Here is a 20,597-nt window from a genome sequence, read left to right on the forward strand (position 1 = left end):
TGATAGGATCCCCGACCTCGAATGCTACGCTCTAGGATTGACCGGCCCCGAATCCCGTCTCTTTAGGCTAGGTGCATGCGGTAATGCAATGCAGCTTACCGTATGGAGTACATTGCAGCGGGATGATTTGTACTCCGTAGTCGAAACTTAATCATAGGATGAGATTATCTTGTGTGGAATGCGGAGTACAGCGTGCATAGAGATGATGAGTATCGTATCATATACCCCCCGAGTCATGCTCTACGTAAAGGCTTTCGGTATTTATCAGACCTATTATACTTGATGTAAAAGTATGAGTGATTTTTAGGATAATCTTATCTACAAGAAACAAGGAAGCATTTGAATTTGGTATGATTTCCTCTTATGCATGTGTTTGCCCTTCGGGGTGAGATTTATGAATTCTATTTGTGGATATATATTTTTGATGTATTGATGATCCCTTCATCGAATCGCCAAGATTATTGGTTTCAAAGTAGATTTCAAATACATAAGCATAGCCATTCCATCTAGCAAAATACCTGTTATTTGTTATCTCCAACTCCCCAGACAAAAATTTCAAAAATTTATTCCCCAAACTCCAATGTATAACGACGATCACGTGATCGTACCTCGCTGAGTGGCCCGTGCGCAGAGCTTGATCCCCACTTGAGCTTCCAGTCGAATACGTTCATAGTAGATACTCTTCTTCTTCGAGTTTCTCTCGAATCTAGCTCGGGCTGAATTTTTCTGCATCATGTCTTCACTTGTGGCACTGGCTGACATCCCCACGGTGGCACTTCTGTACCGCGCGAAGCAGCTCCTTCCTGTGTCCTCAAACTTCGCACCATCACAGACTCTCAACAACACAGTCTCCATCACCCGCAATGACATCACCAAGCTCAAAGTGGACTGCATTGTGAACGCTGCTAATGAGTCTCTCCTCGGCGGTGGTGGCGTGGATGGTGCAATCCACCGAGCTGCAGGTCCTAAGCTAGTTGAAGAATGTTACTATCTTGATGGATGTGAGACTGGCGAGGCAAAGATCACCTCCGCCTACGAACTGCCTTGCAAGCGTGTGATCCACACAGTCGGCCCAATTTACAGAAGAGAAGAGGACCCCGTCGCGCTTCTTCGATCGTGCTACCGACGTAGTTTGGAATTGGCAGTGGAAAACGACATGAAGAGCATCGCCTTTGCTGCTATCAGCACTGGAGTGTACGGTTATCCCAGTCGACAAGCTGCCGAAGATGCCATCAAAGAAGTGCGCGAATTCCTCGTCGGACCTAACATCGGAAAGCTGGAGCGTGTCATCTTCTGCAACTTTGAGCGCAAGGATGTGATCGCCTATGAGGAATTTATTCCGTAAGCTTGCCCCATTTCTCACACTGCTTGATCAAATACTGACAATAATTCTAGGAGGTATTTCCCTCCCACAGAAGAGGACTTGGCTGAGACCAGCGACGCTTGAATTGCCATGCCAATAATATGTTGCTCGCCTTGCTTGGCATACACACAGTGGAGGCATGTACCAACATGCCCCCGACACGATTCACGACCGCCATCACATGAATTCAACGAAACTTAATACTTCTTGCTCTGTAATATCCCATTAGCTTAGAAGCGATTCTTTCTCAAAGGCCTTCTTGAAGCCGCCATCCTCAGTCTTAGTGTTTCTTTCTCTATACTGGTAGCACGTAAGGCGAAGATAAGATATCGACCAGTTCGTACCGATATTTGGATAGAGCTGTCGTGTCAGTAAGAGTGATGTTTATCGATGAGGTAGCTCTGTAAGCAGCTTATTTTCTTCTTTGTACGATCTTCTACAAAGACAATGGTCTTGGTATCAGCTCACTCGCCCAAGCAAGATGCAAACAGTGCAAACACACTATCAGATCGCGCATTTGATCATGATTCCAGCTTGAGACCACTTCACTCTAATTTCAATTTCAAGTCTCCCTCGATAATCCAAGCTACATAATGAACCTCGCCTACCTGAACTGAATATCCCATCCCCAACGCAATCAATTGCGCCCGCAAATACCCCGACCCCTCGACCTCCGCCTCAACTCCGAAAAATGTCGAAACCACAACGGCCAAGAGGAATACCAACCCCCAATCCTCGGTTCCGAGTCCATGTCCGCGAAGAGCCAAAGCCTCAGATCCCAGAACCCTCAACATACGAGGGACCATCCCTCTCCAAACAAAGACGAACACCCGCCCTCCTCTCACACTTCCTCACAAACCTCCGCCAACGCATCTCCGCTCTCCCATACCCAGTCCGACAAGCAGGCCGCACTCTCCGTTGGGCAGTACCTATACTCCCAATTGCACTCTTCTTCCCAGAACATGTAATGCAAGTAATGTGGGTTCGCGGCCCGTCAATGACACCATACCTGAACGAGGAGTATGCGCAAACACAAACGAAGAGCGATATAGTCATGGTCAACATGTGGCCGTGGGGATCTATACTGCCGTTCAAAAAAGAGCGGAAGCTGGAACGGGGGATGATTGTTACTTTCCGGTGGGTTCTACACTTCTTTTTATGGAGTCGAGTGCATCAACAAATACTAACAATATCCTCGATATGTATAGCTCCCCTGCAAACCCATCTCATATCGCTATTAAGCGCGTCATCGGTCTACCCGGTGACCGAATCACGACTCGCGAGCCATGTCTGCGAAAAGCGCAGATCGTCCCCTGGAACCATGTCTGGTTGGAGGGTGATGCGGAGGATCCGCGGAAGACACTGGATAGCAATACGTACGGGCCAGTCAGTCTCAGCCTCATTACTGGGCAGGTATTTGCGGTGCTGGGACCACGGATGCGATGGCTGAAGTGGACGGATTGGGAAAATGATAAGGGGGAGTCTGCGTCGACGGATGATGCGCATGTGGATTTGTATCGACAGAGTGTGCGGGATCGCGTTTTGAAGAACGCTGTTAAGCTCGACCAGCCCATTTTGAATTGATTGGCTGGCTATAAATGGGGTTTGGCGCATATAACTATTGGCCTCTTGTATTTGTTGATAGAGCTTGATCTTCCTGTGTCTGATGATGTTGTGGACTGGGACTTGTACATATAATGGGAACGTCTTTTTGGATATCAGTGTATCACTATTTTGAGTAAAACAAAAGCTGTGCTATGCGTATGTAGGGAAGCGAAGTGGTATATACCAATAGAAGAGGAATCATGAATAGCCGAGAGAAGTAGACAATGCAGCAATGAAATTAGTCATTATAGAGAAACAAGCCGTATATCTTCATGTTTCTCTTCCTGGAGACGGTCAATTTCCGAGGAAATACTCATCACCCAACGATCCTTTTCCACACGACTACGTGCTTTAAACACGATGGTGCGACCATGCTTGCCCAGCGTGGACACATGACGCAATGATCGTTTGGCTTTTCCTTGCTCTCCTACTTCCTGGGCCCGGAAGTAGCTCTTACTCAGGGGTTGCCAGACCACGAAGGTGATGGCGGTGTCCTCATCGCGACTTGTGAAGGTATCGGAATCGAGGTACACCCGTGGCAGAGCATGAAGACCAGGGTTATTGCTGTCGAATGTCTGATTGGCATACAGCAAGTCGTTCTCGGTGATCAAACCTGAATAAATATAACAATCTTCCAGTTCGATGGTCGCTTCAAGTTCTTGATGAATATGTGGAATCTCAGTGCCATTTCGCTTGCGAAGTGTGCTTCCGAAAATTAACAGCTTTCCTGCTGTGAGGATGACATGGCATTGGTGGAAAGTGGTGTGGCGACGGGGCTTGCGATAGAGGTGGCCGGACATCTGTTGATGTTGTCAGTGGGTTGTGCTTATGTCTGATGTTATGCTGCGATAACGTACCTTGATAGTCCGACAACCAGACAGCGAGCACATGTTGTGTAAATGTGGGGACGCCTCGGCTTTCTTCACTTCCCACTTCTTCGCAAACTGCCCGACAACGGATTCCATAGCTTCGTCAATATCCAACAGCTTGAGATTGCGCTGCCGTACAACCTGCAGCTCCGTGGCATCGTCTGTGCAGCGAGTGTGCCAATACTTCACAAGCGCATCGAGTCGTTTGACCCACTCATCCCGTGTGGTATTATCGTATGCCTGGAGTCGAATGACAAGACCATTGTCGAGAACCATCTCAAATGTCCTTCCGTCTTCGAACTCTCGCGTTGCTCCATCATCCTGTCGTGAGTCTCTGGGTTCACGATTAAAGTCCACAGCAGGTCCTTCCCGGATGTTGGGGTCGGCAGGGCAGCTGCCACGATAGACATTGCGGACTTCTTGTACCTGACACATATCGATATACCCATCTGATTGGCTGATATTGTGCACATTCCTCTGTACGTGTGCATAAGCCTCTTCATCGTGCCGTTTGACGAATTCCTGATTGCCGCTGGAGAGCCATGTAATCCGACCATCTTCAAGTGGATAAGGATCGATATCCCAGGAGAGCGGCATTTGATCCAAGATTTCTCGGGCGGTTGGTACACTTCCATCTTCTGGGGGAGCACATTTCGGCGGTGGCGGGGGCAATGCCTTGGCTGGCCGACAGAATAACAAATAATGATCTTGGGTAAAGAAGTACAGCCGTTTGAAGAACATCCTGTTCATCCGCTGATGCATGCCCTTCTGGGATGTGAGACGGACTAGAAATCCTTCGATCGGAGCAGGTTCTTGCTGTATACCCTGATGCCTGATTGTAGTAGAGTAATGATGTCTTGGTCGTAATTCAAGCTCGTGAGATGATTGCATCCCAATGGTCCCATACATCTTTTCCTCATTGACTCCAAATACCCATTCAAGTCGATCGTACCGCTTCCAAGCAAGTCCCATTTTCTCGGTCTTAGACCAAGCTTTCAAGACCTCGGCCCACTCGGCACGGCCTTCGAGCATATCCATGCATCCTCGGATGATGGTAGCGGCAGCAAATCTGCTATCGACTGCTGGGCGGTCCGCTGCTGCGTCAGCGTGCTCGCTATCGGAATTATCTGCTTTTAGTCCTGCCTCAAGCTGACTGAAAGGATTTTTGAAGATGAGGGAAACCCCGAGATCAGGGACGTGGATAGGGAGTGATGTGGGACGCCGCCATCCAAGCACCTGGCGAATGAAGGTGTACCATTCAGCAGAGTGCGCCGCAGACTTCGGACGAAGGATAAATATTTTGGTTCCACGCTTGCAGGGATGCCATATAACGATAGTCTTGTCGAGGGGAGAATAGAAGTTAACATGGGTATTTTTGTGGTTGAGTCGTACCTCGTAATAAGGAGGCGTCTTGCTGTTCGGGCGTTGCACATCAGGAATTACACGAGTGCGGTACATCTGAATGGAGAATGGTGTATGCTCTATGGAGCTTTTGCGGCATACGACAAGGAACTCCCTCCATTTATCCATGGATCGTGTTTCCATGCGCAGGCTGTCATTCTCGGTGTAATCGGCGGGCAGTGTGTCCTGCATAGTCTGCTCCACGCAGACCAGCATTTTCTCTGCTTTGACAATCTCTCCATCTTGCACTTTTCGTCGGTGCGGTCGATTGGCAGAGATAGTACCTTGGGTCTTTGCAATCTTGGAGCGCATCTTTTGCTGCCTGTGCCTGATGTTGTCATCCAGGTTAAATTTTGCCATCTTCCTAGTGATTCTCCGTTTGATTTGCGCATCTTCGCCAGTATCATCTTCATCTTTTGGGTCGTGGTGTTGAAGCGTTGCTCGAGATACGCCAGATGCCTTGCTTTTCTGTTTCCCTTTGTCCTTGTATCTGCTTCGAAGCAACTGTGTTGTTGAATCGGCCTCGCTTGGAACCGTGGATAGATCGGGGGTCAGAGGGCTGGAGGAAGAAGGGCCGGTCACATTCGTGTTGTGTGACCCTCGGGACTTTGGTCGCAGCTCGGGCGGTTCCAATCTGCTAGCTCGTATGGTGGCTATTGATTCCCCCGTGTCTGTAGAGTTGGAGATCTCTTCTCTGGCGGTGACAAACGAAGACGAAGCAAGGTCATTGCCATGCGTGTCGTATTGGCCCCTTGTTCTGGCTTTGGGGGTGCTGTCTGTATCCTCTCCGCTCTCCCATGCGCCATCTTCTCCGCTATATTCTCCGTTGTCTTCCCCACTGTGCTCTCTATGCCCTGTGTCCTCTTCTGGCAAGGGATCGTCGCCGCTGGCCTCAGCTTCAGGGTGGGTTAGGGTCCTGAGTTCCCCCACAGGCTCTGCTGTAGCTTCTGCTTGTGCCTCTGCCTCAATCTCATCGTATTGCTCCTCAGGGCCTTCCGTGCTTGTGTTGGTGTGTGCTAGGGCGACCTCCTCATCTAAATCGGGTGACGATGGGCCGGCCCGATCGTCATGTTCGCCGTAATGGGTCGCAACAGGGCCTGCAGAAAACGAGACGGTCTTCGATGTATAGTTCCTAACTCTCAGTCGAGATCTATACCAGGACTTTCGATGACCTTGTAACCAGCCTTCTGGGATTGGACCGACGAAAAATCGCCGGTTCGTCATATGTAAATGGTTGGCAGAAGCATGACGCTGTCAAGGAATACTAGGTCAGTTCTATAACTCAAGTCCTAAGAGAAAGAGACATACTAGCTGCTGGTCTGTGTATGAGCCAGTCTGCAAACCATGATAATGTTCATGGTGTGATAAGCTTGGGTCGGTTTCTGGTCGCGACCCATTGACCCGGTCCGGTGAAGAGCTCATGACAATCTACTGTGTAGTACCCCTGTAGACCAAAAGGGCATGTACCAGACATATGCAGGAGCAAGCAGATGGCCCAGACACGACGAACTCCAAGTAAAGTTCATAGCGCGATCGCCAATCTCGATGTAATATGATCCGATGACGTCGTTGCAAGATTCATGCAAATGCTGCAAACATCGCAAACTAGCTGTTGACACTTCACCGTGTTGGTAATGTTTACACTGTTTGCATACACTCTATATCCCGTGTGCCCCGCCATTATTGGCTTGCGTGGCAGCAGCGGTGAAGTCGACATTATCCAACGGTCTCCTGATTAAGCTCTCTTTCCTCTTTCTCCCACTATCTATTTTCTACTTCAATTCTTCTGCAAAAATGGCTGCTATCCCCGCTGACGGAACATGGTTTGATACCATGGCCAAGTCCTTCGCTGATGTCCCCATCGGTGCGGAGGATGGCATCTCGACCACCGAGTTCCTCGAGGCCGCCGAGTCGCTGGTGACTCTTTTTGGTTCGTGCTGTTCCCTTGCATATACTTGCCTCAAACTAATGCAAAAAACATCTAGACGTCCTCGGTTCTGCCGCCTTCACTCCGGTCAAGAATGACCTGCTCGGCAACATCAAGGTTCGTCCAATACATTACATCGCCGGTGTCATCACATTCTAAGACCCCTCTAGAAAGTCCGTGAGCGTCAGCAGGCAGCTCCTGCGGAGTCTGAGACCCTGCAGGCCCTTGTCCTGAACGAATTGAAGACCGGCAAGCACGTCGCTACTGAAGGTCTGGTCTGGCTGGTCCGGTATGTTTCACATGTCTCAACTGAGATGGAAGAGACCAATTGCAATGGCATCTCTTCCATCTGCACCGATTCAGCATGAACGTTTGACTAATTCTTGTTCTTCTCAACAGAGGCCTCGACTTCACCGTCCAAGCTCTCCGCCACAACATCGACAACACCTCTTCGGAACTTTCCGACTCCTTCCGCGGCGCCTACGGCAACACCCTCAAGCCCCACCACTCCTTCTTCGTCAAGCCCATCTTCAGCGCTGCCATGTCTGCCACCCCATACCGCAAGGACTTCTACTCGAAGCTGGGTCAGGATCAGGCCAAGGTTGCTGCCGCGATGGCCAAGGAGGTCGCTGCTTTGGAGAAGGTGATTGCCATCCTGAAGACTTTCCAGGCTACCAAGCCTGCTCAGTGGAAGTAAGTTTGCCCTGGAGGCCTTACCACTTGATTAAACATGTGCACTGTGCAACTGGATATGTAAATATTCGATTTGGCTTCATTCGAGCATGCGAGTTTGTATTATGTAGCGAATTCACTGTTTTGGTCGTCAAGGAATCTAGAGCATGGCGTATCTGGAGTAGAGATCCGAGCGTGGCAACCTTGGAAATGGGACTATCGATTTATAGATATCACATGGGAAGAAGGTAGGGAAATAACCAGCTGATCGGGCGGTTTATAAGAGTGATTTCAAAAGGGACACGACAAGTCCTAGTCACCAATTATACAGCGTATTCGCTTTGCTTATGCGTTTTCGTCCCATCCATGGATGTCCGAAAAGCAGGTACACCCGAGGCCAGCCTCATCACCCGTGGACCTGGACAGACTTGGCAGAGCATCAGCTTCCATTTCAACCCCACCAGATGCTCTCTGAAATCCCGAGGTCAGTAGGAGATAATCTGGGCATGTGCGGAGTACTATTATCACTTTTATCTGACAAACCCTTCGCCAAGATAGAAGGGCCCCATATTATATTGCGATCCGTGGTTAGAGGGGGTATAGCCTTGTCTCGGCACGCAGTCTTGGGTTTAATTTAGAAGACCCTGTGCCAAGAATATTTGTTTAGTTGTGTATTCCGTATGTACTCCGTACCGAGATTGTATTGCAGCTAATCTCAATTTTGGAATTGATGGTAGACTTGAAAGTCCGATTGGCTAGAGAGACCCATATTAGGTTGTCGGATTGACAATTGGGGGCTCTGGGAGTATTAAGTTATTCTAGGGCGATCCCTATATTATCAATCCAACAATCGTTGTGTTGTACGGAGTACTCCGTACTCCGTACACGATTGCCGGGTCGCTATTACCGGATTGCTTGTGGGGTCGTAATTTCCAACAAGACACCCGTGGACATATTGCAGATCGTACCTCTTCTGCCGAGGTCCCCGCTAATCGAATGCTTCGCTTTACATCTAGGGATTTCTCCCTTAAGAGCCTCGAGACGATTTGCATAATCAGATCTTGATGCGGAGTAAAAAACAAAACTCCAGATCTATTCATCTTCGCACACGAGATCTAGGCTAAGTCCGGTCATATCGCCAAAAATTGCCAGTATTTTCCGTGACCATGCACACCACAGACCCTAGACAAGGATCGCCTGCAATAGCCGCAATTGAGAATTCAGGCGGCCAGTGCAACTGGGTTTGGGATTGACGGGAGTGCTTCCCCTGAAGGTGAAGACAACCTTGGAACCTTCCAAGGTTGGAAACTTCAAAGCGGATTATCAGCAACGGCTACCCGTTATAGAATAGTCCCGGCACTAGCATCATGGTAGCATTGTTATCACGGACTTGGATCTTTTCAAGCCATCGGCTCCACTGGTTAGTCTTGATTCGCGGTAAATAGTGGAGAATCCTGTTCGGATGGACTCGAGTCATGGAGAAAAGAGGCCTGTGCGTGCATCTACATCGCACTTTGTACATAATGAGAGGCTTGAGCGGTGGCATCTGAAACCCATTGGAAGCCCCCGGGGTCGTATTCAAAACAGTTGTCATGCAGGTGGCTTCCACATGGTACGGTGAGAGTTCTCTTCCAAGGTTAAAATTCCGTCTTTGCATAGAGGGAATCTTTAGAAGATTCGAAGCTATTGGAACAGCCTTTCTTTTCTTTTTTGTCCCGTTTCCTTTTTTTTCCCATTTTCTAGTTCTCATTCTGGGGTCCCCCACACGTAAAACATTCTTCCGTTATGTTCAGGTGCCGAAGGGCCCATTGTTTCCAAGGTTTCAAGCAGATGTCTAACCTCATATTAACAAGCGTATGGATTGCCCGTTGGTTCGGGATCATTGGAGACTTTTGATATTCATTCGAGTGTCCCATTCTGGCTATTTTCTTTTTACCGATTTTGCTTTTTCCGCCTTTACTCCGTCTGTTTTATTACGAGAAAAAATAGAAACACGAGAACATCACCTTGGCCCCTCTCTCTTGGCCCGTTCTCGCCACTGATGCCCGTGATCCTAAGGCTTGATCTGCGCGGGAGTGGGCTTTCTCTTATTGTAACATTCTTCTCTCTTTAATATATCTTATTCTTGTTGCTCCTTTGGACATCCTTGCATACTTCGTAGGGAAAATTATACAGGGTACGGGCCATGAATTGATCATATATTCATTCTTCGGGTCAATATGTTGCCCCTTGAAGGTCGCAGCCAGTCGATCTTCATCGTTACTACTATCTTCCTTGGAATATCATTCATTGCCGTGTGTCTACGATGCTTCGTGCGGCTTCGACTTGTCAAGGCCTTTGGCTGGGATGATACCTTTATGGTATGCGCAATGGTATGTACGATATGTTCCATGCGCAACTAAGGCCAGAACTAATTGATTTGCAGTTGTTGAACATCTTGTTCGCTATATGCGGTATCACTGGCGCATTATATGGAATCGGACAAAGATCCGATGATCTCGTGAAGAGGGGGACGATTGAAACCGCCATGTTTGTATGTTGACCTTCGACTCCAACCTGCACTTACGATATGAGAATCACATGCTAAAACTCCTCAAAGTGGTGGTGGCTCGGTCAAACCAGCTATGTCTGGACCTGCGCGCTGGCCAAGATCTCTATCGCATTCGCCCTCCTCCGCTTGACGGTTTCCAATGCCCATAAACTCGTGCTATGGGCTGTTATTGGCGTCACTTGTACTATTGGTCTTGTCTTCTGGTTCATGTTGACACTGCAATGTCAACCGGTTGAGTTCTTCTGGCAACAAGTTCGCCTTTTGTCGAACCCCCATGCCAATGTTTCTGGCACCTGCATGGACCTGGACCATATCATCGCCATGGCCTATGTCTACAGTATCACCGCTACACTGTGTGATCTGACCTTGGGTCTTTTGCCTATTGCCCTAGTATGGAACTTACAGATGAACCTCAGGACCAAGTGTGCCTTGGCGGGCATTCTGGGAATGGGATGCATGTATGTCTTGTTCTTTTCATGGCTTAGAATAAGACTTAGTACTGACCCATTCTGGTATAGTGCGAGCGCAGCAGTCATCATTCGCATTCCTTTCTTGCACGACTACAAGAACGTCGACTTCCTATGTAAGTCTCCATTCCTCTTTACGAGCACTCGATAGAATCGACAGAGAGTGAAAAGCAACAACAACTAACACCACCCAACCCCAACAGACGCAACCGCCAACATCTCAATCTGGTCCAATGTTGAAGCCGGCCTCGGAATTGCCGCAGGTAGTCTGGTAACCCTTCGACCATTATTCCGCTGGTTCCGTGACCCCAGTTCAATGGGAGGAAGCAAGAGCAAAAGCAAGCGCACTGGCGGCAGCATGCCTCTTTCAAGCGTCAACGGAGGACGCTCAACCACATCAAACCCACAATACTGGCGGCCAGACCTAGACCGAGAAGACCACAATACGGTGATTACGACAATCCACACCTCGAATGGATCGGAGGCTAGCCGAACGAGTAGCCAAGAAGATCTGAATCCGACACACGGCGGTACATTCTTTCAGGGAGTGAATGTCCAAAAAACGTTCTATGTTTCGGAGGATCAGGCATCATAAGTGGCTCCCTCGGTAGTAAGATAGACTATAATATATCTAAACTCTAATCTTCTCTTTTCGCTCTTTGTTTACAATACTCCGTACTCCCGTACTACAACGCGTCTTTCACACTGCCCCGCTCCGGTCCTGGCCCCTGGTTTTCTCACCCCATCAGCACACCAGGATTCACTTGGTTCGTCATTATGCTATTCGTTAAGTAGAGGCCCTGTATTGTTAGTAGTGCTCCACTCTGCGGCAGTTGTAATGAGCCGGCTATGCCCGATGACGTTGTCTAGCACATTGATCTGTCCTCTTTACCCAGCGTCTATTTCCCTCGTCGCATGGAAGTCGTCATTGGTAACGGCGGCAACTAAATCCTTCTTAACATACATATCGTTCTTCATTTAGATGTATCTGGCGAGGTGCGGCACAGCCTTTAATTTGAGAAACACATTGGCTATCATGCTGTCTGAAGCTGTGTGCTAATGTTGTACGGCATCGGCGAACTCCCATGAGCCATTGAAATGGACTCTTCGCGGACCTGAAACAGTCGTTGGCACCTTAGGCACCCGAAAACATCAATCATCAATCCAAAGTTGTATGTATGTACCTTCCGACCTGTGGACATTGGAAGGTTAGATCGAATTTCAAGTCTACGTCCCTCTTTTTTCTCCTCTACTTTGTACTTGACTTTCTATCAACTCCCTCTGGTTCTATCCCCGCTATAGCTTGACACTTTTCAAGTGCACTCGTTTTACTTATATGAACTTGGGTGATTTCATCTTCCTTGAAGTGGAAGGTGCCTTCCTATTTGGATAATTACCATATGAACCTGTGGACTAAAAGCACCTGGGCATATATCGATGGATTATATTTCGGCTTAGGTATTAAATCGAGTATTACGATACACTATAACCTGAAACTCCGCGTAGGCTAATTTGCTGCTATCGATAAAAGTTACCAGGACCATAAGTCAGAACAAAAACATAGCCTCCCCAAGCCATATACAGGACCCTTGGCTTTTGCTACTATCTAGGCATCGAAAATTTACATTTATAGATTTCCACGGGAAGTCCCCGGTGGTCTCTGTGCACTGTGATCCACACCTCAGCCACCAAGTCTCATTCCTCCAGCACCTCCTGCTTCTTGGTCGGGTCCGACTCAGACTTCAACATTTTCTGAACCCACAGCTCAAACCGACGTTTGCGATAACGGCATCCGTTGTACTGCGCTGACTTTGGTGTTTTGGGGGCTGGGGAAGGTGGAGAATGCGAGCCCGGAGGAACTGTCGTGGGTGACGGACCTAATAGGTCTCCAGATTTGCGAGATCTTGTCATCATACGTCGAGGTTGCGGGGTCTTAGGAATGGACTGCTTCGGGACCTTGACCGGACGCTGGTTGGAATCTTGATGGGCAGGCCTTTTCCTCTTTTGCTTTGGTATCTCGGTATAATTTCTTGGGTCAGGTGTTTCCATTTCTTCCAGGAAGCGCCAGAGGATGAAGTTGGTAGTTCTAGGGCATGGTTTTGGTAGCATTTCGGACAGTGTGCTATACGAAGGTATCATTAGAGATGTTCAAGGAGGAATGGATGACCCCAAGGCAATGATAGGAGGGGCACTTGCCTTGGTCAATAAAGCAAGTCTGGAGACGAATACCAAGTGTTGGTCATCCAGGCTGGCTAGCATTATAGGAGCTAGAAATAAAAAGAGTCCAAGCAGAATAATATTATAGACATCACGAAATATGGCGATGACATGTCAAGGATCATGCAACCTTCCAATGTTTCAGACGGTTTCAATGCTGCCGTATGGGATATAAGAGAATGAGTCCCTTTGAGCATATAGGAGGAAGAAGAAATGTTGTTGTTGAGAAAGAGTCGGATCATACAGCATATGCTGTATCATTCCACCGGGTCCAGTACAAACAGCCTAGAATCAATTAGGGCTGCATGGCTGAGACCAGCTTGCATATGCAGACCACCATTGAATACCTGTGGCAATTTCCGCGGACCAAAATTTCCCCGTCTCATATCCAACCTGTCTTTCAGTTCCCTCTGTACTATCCGTAATTCTGCTGTACACTGTTTGCATGTCAATGGAGGGGGAATCGAGGAGAGAAGATAAAGAAGAAAAGGAGATAAATTACCCAATGATATACTAGTCGAGGTACATTTATATATATCAGGAACTTTCCTTGAAAGAACCAAGAGATTTGCGCTACACTTTAAAAAGTACTAAAGGTATGTTTTATTTGTACAAAATAAGAATACTATTCTTCCTCTCCACTATAAATGCAGATATGCTTTTCAATGGGGCTGCAGAACGCTAAGACCGCCACCATGCCAACCTATATTCAAGAAAAGGCTGTTTTCCTTCATGTAACACTTTATTGCTCGTTTCTTCAACAGCCCGGCCGGGCTAGCTCAATCGGTAGAGCGTAAGACTCTTAATCTTAAGGCTGCGGGTTCGACCCCCGCGTTCGGCTATTCCTAAAAACCAAACCTGAGATTTCTTTTTTTGCTCTTTTCTTTTTTTGGATTTGTTTACTGAATGAAGATTGAAGAATATATTGGAATGATGCGAAGGTATGCATCGTCCCAAGGGACAGTTTTTGTATACATAATGACCGACCTCGAAGTTACTTTCGTGACGTCAACCTCCCGGAGTTAGGGCTACTATCTAAGTTCCGTGTCATCAATACCCGCTAATGCACATGCACCTGCTTGCTTCATTAATGGTAATACCAATACTGATAATTAGTACTAATCAATTACCATTGGGCATATATACAGCTTATAGCTTTAACTATATTTGATCTATTATATGGATTCGAAAGAATACCATATTTATTACTGGCGGCGTGCATGCATTAGCGTAGTTCTCGCCCAGGCTGTCGTGGTAGGTATCAATCGATTACCTAGCATTAACACCGAAAAGCTCCAAAGACCGAACAGTTTAGCACACTGGAAAAAAAAAGAAACATGTATATATATAGCACTTCTATATTCTCTTTGTTCTACTTCTTTACACGCTCAGCCAAAGACTAATATCTTTGCACCATGGGCTCCGTTCAGAAAGTTGAGTTCCTCAGCAAAGGAATCAAGATCGTGGGTGACTTGTTCCTCCCTCCTGGGTATTCTCCCAATACCAAGTACCCTGCAGTGATTATCGCCCATCCTATGACTGGAGTGAAAGAGCAAGCTCCGCATGTTTATTCGAAAGTCTTGAGCCCTGCTGGGTTTATCTGCCTTGCCTATGATGCCGCATACCAAGGCGAAAGCGAAGGCCAACCAAGGTACCTCGAGGATCCAGCTCAACGAGCCGAGGATGTCAGGGCTGGTATTACGTATCTTTCTCTGCGCCAAGATGTCGACCCAGGGCGAATCGGGGCTCTTGGTATCTGTGCCTCGGGTGGCTATGTGCCATTTGCCGCACAAACAGACCAACGAATCAAGGCTGTTGCAACTGTCAGTGCCGCTTGTACTGGACGATTGACAAGAGAAGGCCTTGTGGAAGGAATGGGAGGTCCTGAGATGTTGCAGGGGTCGATAAAGGCTGCAAACGAGGCCCGAATCACAGAAGCAAACGGACAGCAGGCTCCAGTCAACCCCGCCCTTCCTCTAACCGTCGAAGATGTCCCGCCAGAATACCCACCCATCGTGAGGGAATTGGTAGAATACTATAAGACGCCGCGAGGTCAGCATGAACGTGCACCTGGTCTGTTTGCAACTAGAAGTGCGGATCTTTTGGCGAACTTCGATGCCTATGCTTTCAACTACCTCATTTCGCCTCGTCCTCTTTTGATGATTGCTGGTGCCAATGCTGCCACGAAATTCTACAGCGAGGATGCCATCAAGATTGCGAAGGAGCCAAAGGAGCTATTCATCATCGAAGGTCGGGACCATGCTGCTTTGTACGACAACGCGACTGAGTCGGGTCCTAAGCTGGTGGGATTTTTCAGGGATAACCTTTGAGCCGATTGGTACTTGATTCTCAAACTATGGGACTGCAGAGGGGTAGATTATAGAGGTACCGGAGTTAAGACAACAGCGATGTCGTCTCATCTACTATTCGGGTCCCGCGGCTCCCGACCCGTCAGCATCCAGGTGCTTACCTCCAGGGCTAGTGAGCGAGTTTCATAATAGGTCAAGATTGTACGTAATATGCAACAATGGAAATAGGAAGTTGGAATAATAGCCTAATGCTAAAATTATGTAGGAATCCATGGCAGAGCGGTAGAGCATATATAGGAATAACCTCAATATCCACCAAGAGGGTAGAACAATGGATACTCTTGTTTCCTTGAAAGAATCCCTGTAAACACCCCCAAATAAGAGATATATTCATCTGGCATATTTCATCTGTTAGACCTGGTCTTTCGGCCTTTTTTTTTTGTCCCCATGAACCTACATACTATATAGATGGCTGCACGGTAGCCGTAGTAGGTAGTTATCCGTGTCATTGGCATAGCAATTGACCAGGGCTTGGTTTTCCTCCTTGCTCACTCTCCATTTACCTCTCTCGACTAAAAGGATATCATCGTGTTTCATTCCTCTCATCGATTCCTCTCTCTATTTCTCTAGTCCGTGTCCTACCTCGACGTCGACTCCTCTTCTCCAATTTTCACCATGGCAGGTATCCGAAGCTTTGCTAAAGCTGTGAAGAATGGATCAATTTTTTCTGTGTGTTATTGTGGGAGCTATTTGCTGGATTTTCATTTCGGTTGGTTGTTGAAATTGTGAGATAGATCCACGACTCCTGTGCATAGGCATTTTACTCGGTGGATAGCCTAGGATCTCTTGGATATATAAATAAGTTTAACCGTCTAAGATAGGAAAGAACACCCGAATTATATAGATAGCAAAGCCATTGATTGTATATATCCTAGAAAGAACCAACGCCCGATGCTATGCACATATCTTCTGAAAGCAAAGTGCTCGAACGCCAGAACATCAAGATTAATAAAAGGTGCAAGCGAGAGTAGCCGGGTGGGTGACCAAAAGACGCAAGAAAGATAGATAAATGTGCAGGTAGCGCGCGTGAACGAAAACAAATATTCCAATCCCAACAATTAAAACTCAAGTCAAGAACTTGGCTGCGGATTCCCCGTATAAAGACCTTCGAAATCGAGATTTGCAAGCATGCCATTGACGCGATCGATCTCACGACTCAGGTCCTCGACGTTCATCGCTAGACTGCTCACTTCATCGAATTTGCGCCGCCGATTAGCATCGGCGATCATCTCGGATACAAAGAACTTCTGCTCTTCTAGGACGATCAGCCGGTCTCGAAGAGACTTTTCTTCTGCTTCCAGCGCTGAGACGGCACTGCTGGTGTCGCTAGCTAGGCTGCTATTGCTACCGCTGGCGGCAACGCTGTTGTACTTGATCGATGAAAGAGCAGACTCTGGTGGCCGGATACCTGTCGTGGAGCCATTGACTGGAGTACTTGGGGAGCTTGTCCGCGGGGAGCTTGTCCGGCTGGGTATTCTCTCTGACGCGGGGGTTGCATGCTTGAGGATTTTGGGGAGTGATTTCAAAGGTAACATATGGAGGTGAAGGAAGTTGCTTGCTTGTTGATATATAGCCTTCTGCAGCTTTTGTTGTGTGGGGGATTGGGTCGGCATGTCACGAATACGTCGAGCCGCAACATCATACTGCGCAAAAGAATCAATCAGTCGCTTGCGCACCTTGGATGCATCTGCAATTTGGGCTGATGATGGAGGTCGCCTCGGATCCCTGGTACAATGCCGTTAGTGACCGATTCGAACACCGGAGACGGAAAACATACTGTAAAGCTGTCAACAGCTTTTGGAATCTCGGTAGATGAAGGCGGATGCCTCTCTCAAACTGGGTCAAGTTTTCATAAGCCCTGATCTCCGGCGGTTTTCGCGTCATATCTGCTTTAAAGTCGCGTCGATCAAACAGCGTCGCTTTACATTCTTTGCATAGCCTCACATCAATGTTGACAAGGTTATCGCCATTGGTTTTCTCAGAGGTTGCTGTCGAGCCTGTTGAAAATTAGACCAAAGTTATGAGGGAATGTCGTCTCGGAACTCACCAGGAGAAATGCTTAGCCCAACCTCACTAGAGCACTCGGTACTAGGATCACCGCAGACGACTCGTCCGCAAGTTCTGCAGTGGTGCCTGCGAAATGTATAACCCGAAAAGTCCTGTTGGCAAAATGGACATCGTGAAACACTGGCATCATCCTGCCAGCTAACGATCGTTTGCTCTATTTCCTTACGTTGATCATTCTGCCACGCAAGAGACCAAAGTTTGGTTGCACTGGGGTGTATTTGATCCGGCGGCAGACTAGCCAACAGTTGAGTGAGACGGGTCAGTCGTTTCTCGAGTCGGGATATCTCCAAAAATTCCTTATCAACAGTCTGTTTTCTTATTGACTTGAATGCATCCATTTGGTTCCTCACGGTTCCTGTTTCCTGTTTAGCTTGGTCCAGACCTGAAAGCCAATGTACTCACCATTATGATCATTGTACCCCTCTCTTGACTTGTAACAGGTTTCGCACACTCGGGCCCATATTCCTCGCACCGGTTCATGATGTGCCGCCCGCGAGAGCTTCATTTGGTACATCGTGTGTTCTTCGCAAAACAGTTTCCCGCAACTCCGACAATTCACGCAGCCGTTGGTGGCATTCAATCGTTTCCCACAGGATGGTTCTAAACACTCGTCGTACATAGAACTTGTTTGCCAGTGGTCTTTTGTTATAAGATCCTCGGGGTCTAGGAGTTTCGGAGGTTCGGGTATGCCTGCATGGGGTGCTAGTGGGCGACTGGGGATAGGTGTGCCCTGGTTCTCGTTTGATTCGAATACATCCAGGCCTTTCAACTTCTGGTTTAGGACTGCTAGAGGCTGAAACTTCCTTGCTTTTTCCATTTGGACCTTGAACCAATCTTTGACTTCATCTTGGTGGCTATCTTCCAGGTTCTGATGGATGTCGTCGAGATGTCTGCGTTAAGTCGTTAATTATACGTCAAGGCGGTCGTAAGGGGGAGCGAATGATCGGTACCTATTTAACTGCAGCAAAGTCATCTAGACCTAGTCAGTATCATCTCACTCGACCTTCAAGAAACAAACAGGGCCTGGGAACAAGCATACCATCTGTTCGCTACAGATCGGACAGGAGAGCTGAGCTCCCGGAGCAGCCGGGGCGGCGGATATCGAAGTGTCGCCATTCTCTATTGAAATGCGTGAAGTGAGATCCTGAGTTTCTGTCGAGAGCTGTGATGCGGCCTGTGAATTAAGGGAAACGCTGCTGGCGGTCGGCGAGAGCACCCGTGGCTTCGGCTGCGGGGACGGAGTTGATGTGAGCGCGCTTGGGTTGCCCAGAACACGACCTCCACCCAGCGTCCTCCGCGACATGATCACGGGGGCATGAGAAGCTGGAGTAGAAGCTGTTTCAGCACAACATTCGTTGGCTGTACAGAATAAAGCGTCCTTGGAAGTTGACCGGAAGGAAGTGCCAGTTATAATGTGGAGTCAGCGCATGTGGCTCCGCCGCCTGAGGCATCTTTGCCAAGAGTTGCCTCTCAATGAGATTTGATATTCATTTGAGATTCATAGATTTGGAGATGTCTCTGTTTTTATTGATTGGATTTGGTTTACAAGTATTATTATGAGATAAATTGTCATATATTCCCTTTAAAACCTACGCCAAAGCCAAAGATTCAATATCATTATCTTCTTTTAGTAGTATATACCTCGGTAGCACACCATACAACATACGATATACAAAACAAAGAAAATTCAAAGAAAAAGTACCAAATTTGTTGCATTCTGTCTGATTTGAATTGAAGCCATACCTTCGCCAACAATAAAACCAGACTACATAGCCGAGCCAAGCAGAAACGACAGACTGAAACGAGACTGAAACGACAGACTAAAGCGACAGACTGAAACGACAGACAAGAAAAGAGTTATATAGTCGCTAAAACAGACAACAAATCAGGGTTTTTTTGCTTTTGAACGCTTTTCAATCTTTTTTTGCCCTTTTCATCTGTTTTTGCGTTTCTAAGTGATTCATCAGGTTCGTGGTCTCATGCCGATTTATATACAAGCGTAGGTCCAAACCAAACGCGAATCCTCCAATTACTGAGCGCGTTTACCGCTCATAGTCACGGTGGTAGCTGGTACCAGTGTTTGGATTGTCGTACTCCTTGTGGACACGAGTAGATCCGTCATCAAAGCGGTCAACGTCGCGGTGTCGATAGGTGCCAGCCTGGTTAACTCTCTCGCGGTGGTGTCGTCGGCCGGTCGGGGTGCTGTAATCAAGATGTTGATCATAGGCACCAGTCTGGGGGTCGTATGTTGTGGTGCCGCGGCCGGTGTCGGTGTCATAAGTCGTAGCAGTTGCATTTGAATCGTAGCCCACTGCGCCAGCGCCGTAGTCCCTTGTACCGTATGTGTTGTAGCCCGTGGGGCTGTATGTCGAACCTAGCGTATCATAAGTTGAGCCTGCAGGGTTGTAGGTTGATCCTGCAGTGTCGTAGGTGTCGTAGGTCGTGGACCAGGTGTCTCCGTAGTTGGTCATCTTGACGATGTGTTCTCAATAGAGATAGAGAAATTATTCTTTGTGTGTTCGTTGTTTGATTTTTGGACAGTAAAAAGTACCAGGCCATTCTGATTCTTATATCCTTGTCGTGGCGTTGAATCTCATGATGATGATACTCCCCTGACATCACTTGGGCGACCATGGAAAATTCGCCAAGTGAGGCAATGTAGCTGAATGGGAACAGAAACTAAATATATTAGTCGCACATCTTTGGAAATCGTTTTGATTGATCAGATTTTCTGGGGCATCGGTTCCAGACTGTTGCCTCAGAAGGCGGAATGATGTTGTATACTTCGATACCCCACAGAATCGATAGATGATTGCATTAAACCCCACAAGTGCCAGATATTCAGGAGTTCTGTAGATTTCCAAAGTGATGCCATGGAATTAACTCGATTCAACTCGAGAGAGTTCTGTTCATTTCGTTCTACCAAAGTAGTTGCATGGGTTGATCGAGACCGCGAGCATCTTGGGATTAACTCAAAACATTAGGTGAATTTGATATACTATGCCCAATGTCGTGCCTCAAATAGGTATAATTATTGGTGGGATTTGGATGTTTAATGTCTGAGAAAGAGCAAGACGCTACCTAGGGAG

At 47.7% G+C, this 20,597-nt stretch overlaps 9 protein-coding genes across 9 annotated transcripts; 5 read left to right on the top strand and 4 right to left on the bottom strand.

Annotated features, from left to right (window-relative positions):
* Positions 1-733: 733 nt before the first annotated feature.
* On the top strand, positions 734-1,447 carry PEX2_069480 (macro domain-containing protein; the record flags this gene model as incomplete). Its single annotated transcript, XM_016744219.1, has 2 exons — positions 734-1,341; positions 1,396-1,447. The coding sequence occupies 2 exons, from the start codon at positions 734-736 to the stop codon at positions 1,445-1,447; spliced, it is 660 nt and encodes a 219-aa protein (XP_016599932.1).
* Positions 1,448-2,054: 607 nt separating this feature from the next.
* PEX2_069490 (putative mitochondrial inner membrane protease subunit Imp2) lies at positions 2,055-2,947 on the top strand (the record flags this gene model as incomplete). Its single annotated transcript, XM_016744220.1, has 2 exons — positions 2,055-2,500; positions 2,572-2,947. The coding sequence occupies 2 exons, from the start codon at positions 2,055-2,057 to the stop codon at positions 2,945-2,947; spliced, it is 822 nt and encodes a 273-aa protein (XP_016599933.1).
* A 266-nt stretch (positions 2,948-3,213) lies between these two features.
* PEX2_069500 (sporulation-specific 71 family protein) lies at positions 3,214-6,462 on the bottom strand (the record flags this gene model as incomplete). Its single annotated transcript, XM_016744221.1, has 2 exons — positions 3,214-3,768; positions 3,826-6,462. 2 exons carry the CDS (start codon positions 6,460-6,462, stop codon positions 3,214-3,216), a joined length of 3,192 nt encoding a protein of 1,063 aa, XP_016599934.1.
* A 570-nt stretch (positions 6,463-7,032) lies between these two features.
* Positions 7,033-7,862, top strand: PEX2_069510 (GLTP domain-containing protein; the record flags this gene model as incomplete). Its single annotated transcript, XM_016744222.1, has 4 exons — positions 7,033-7,168; positions 7,224-7,282; positions 7,336-7,454; positions 7,565-7,862. 4 exons carry the CDS (start codon positions 7,033-7,035, stop codon positions 7,860-7,862), a joined length of 612 nt encoding a protein of 203 aa, XP_016599935.1.
* Positions 7,863-10,056: 2,194 nt separating this feature from the next.
* Positions 10,057-11,450, top strand: PEX2_069520 (uncharacterized protein; the record flags this gene model as incomplete). Its single annotated transcript, XM_016744223.1, has 5 exons — positions 10,057-10,209; positions 10,263-10,370; positions 10,437-10,846; positions 10,907-10,971; positions 11,059-11,450. 5 exons carry the CDS (start codon positions 10,057-10,059, stop codon positions 11,448-11,450), a joined length of 1,128 nt encoding a protein of 375 aa, XP_016599936.1.
* Positions 11,451-12,550: 1,100 nt separating this feature from the next.
* PEX2_069530 (uncharacterized protein) lies at positions 12,551-12,964 on the bottom strand (the record flags this gene model as incomplete). The annotated part of the gene is made up of 1 exon (XM_016744224.1): positions 12,551-12,964. The coding sequence occupies one exon, from the start codon at positions 12,962-12,964 to the stop codon at positions 12,551-12,553; it is 414 nt and encodes a 137-aa protein (XP_016599937.1).
* Positions 12,965-14,487: 1,523 nt separating this feature from the next.
* PEX2_069540 (alpha/beta hydrolase) lies at positions 14,488-15,402 on the top strand (the record flags this gene model as incomplete). Its single annotated transcript, XM_016744225.1, has 1 exon — positions 14,488-15,402. One exon carries the CDS (start codon positions 14,488-14,490, stop codon positions 15,400-15,402), a length of 915 nt encoding a protein of 304 aa, XP_016599938.1.
* Positions 15,403-16,511: 1,109 nt separating this feature from the next.
* PEX2_069550 (uncharacterized protein) lies at positions 16,512-18,811 on the bottom strand (the record flags this gene model as incomplete). The annotated part of the gene is made up of 6 exons (XM_016744226.1): positions 16,512-17,166; positions 17,219-17,438; positions 17,489-17,863; positions 17,911-18,398; positions 18,459-18,481; positions 18,548-18,811. The coding sequence occupies 6 exons, from the start codon at positions 18,809-18,811 to the stop codon at positions 16,512-16,514; spliced, it is 2,025 nt and encodes a 674-aa protein (XP_016599939.1).
* A 739-nt stretch (positions 18,812-19,550) lies between these two features.
* Positions 19,551-19,979, bottom strand: PEX2_069560 (uncharacterized protein; the record flags this gene model as incomplete). Its single annotated transcript, XM_016744227.1, has 1 exon — positions 19,551-19,979. One exon carries the CDS (start codon positions 19,977-19,979, stop codon positions 19,551-19,553), a length of 429 nt encoding a protein of 142 aa, XP_016599940.1.
* Positions 19,980-20,597: the final 618 nt, after the last annotated feature.

This window comes from Penicillium expansum (assembly GCF_000769745.1).
Source record: "Penicillium expansum strain MD-8 chromosome Unknown contig224, whole genome shotgun sequence".
Lineage (NCBI taxonomy): Eukaryota > Fungi > Ascomycota > Eurotiomycetes > Eurotiales > Aspergillaceae > Penicillium > Penicillium expansum.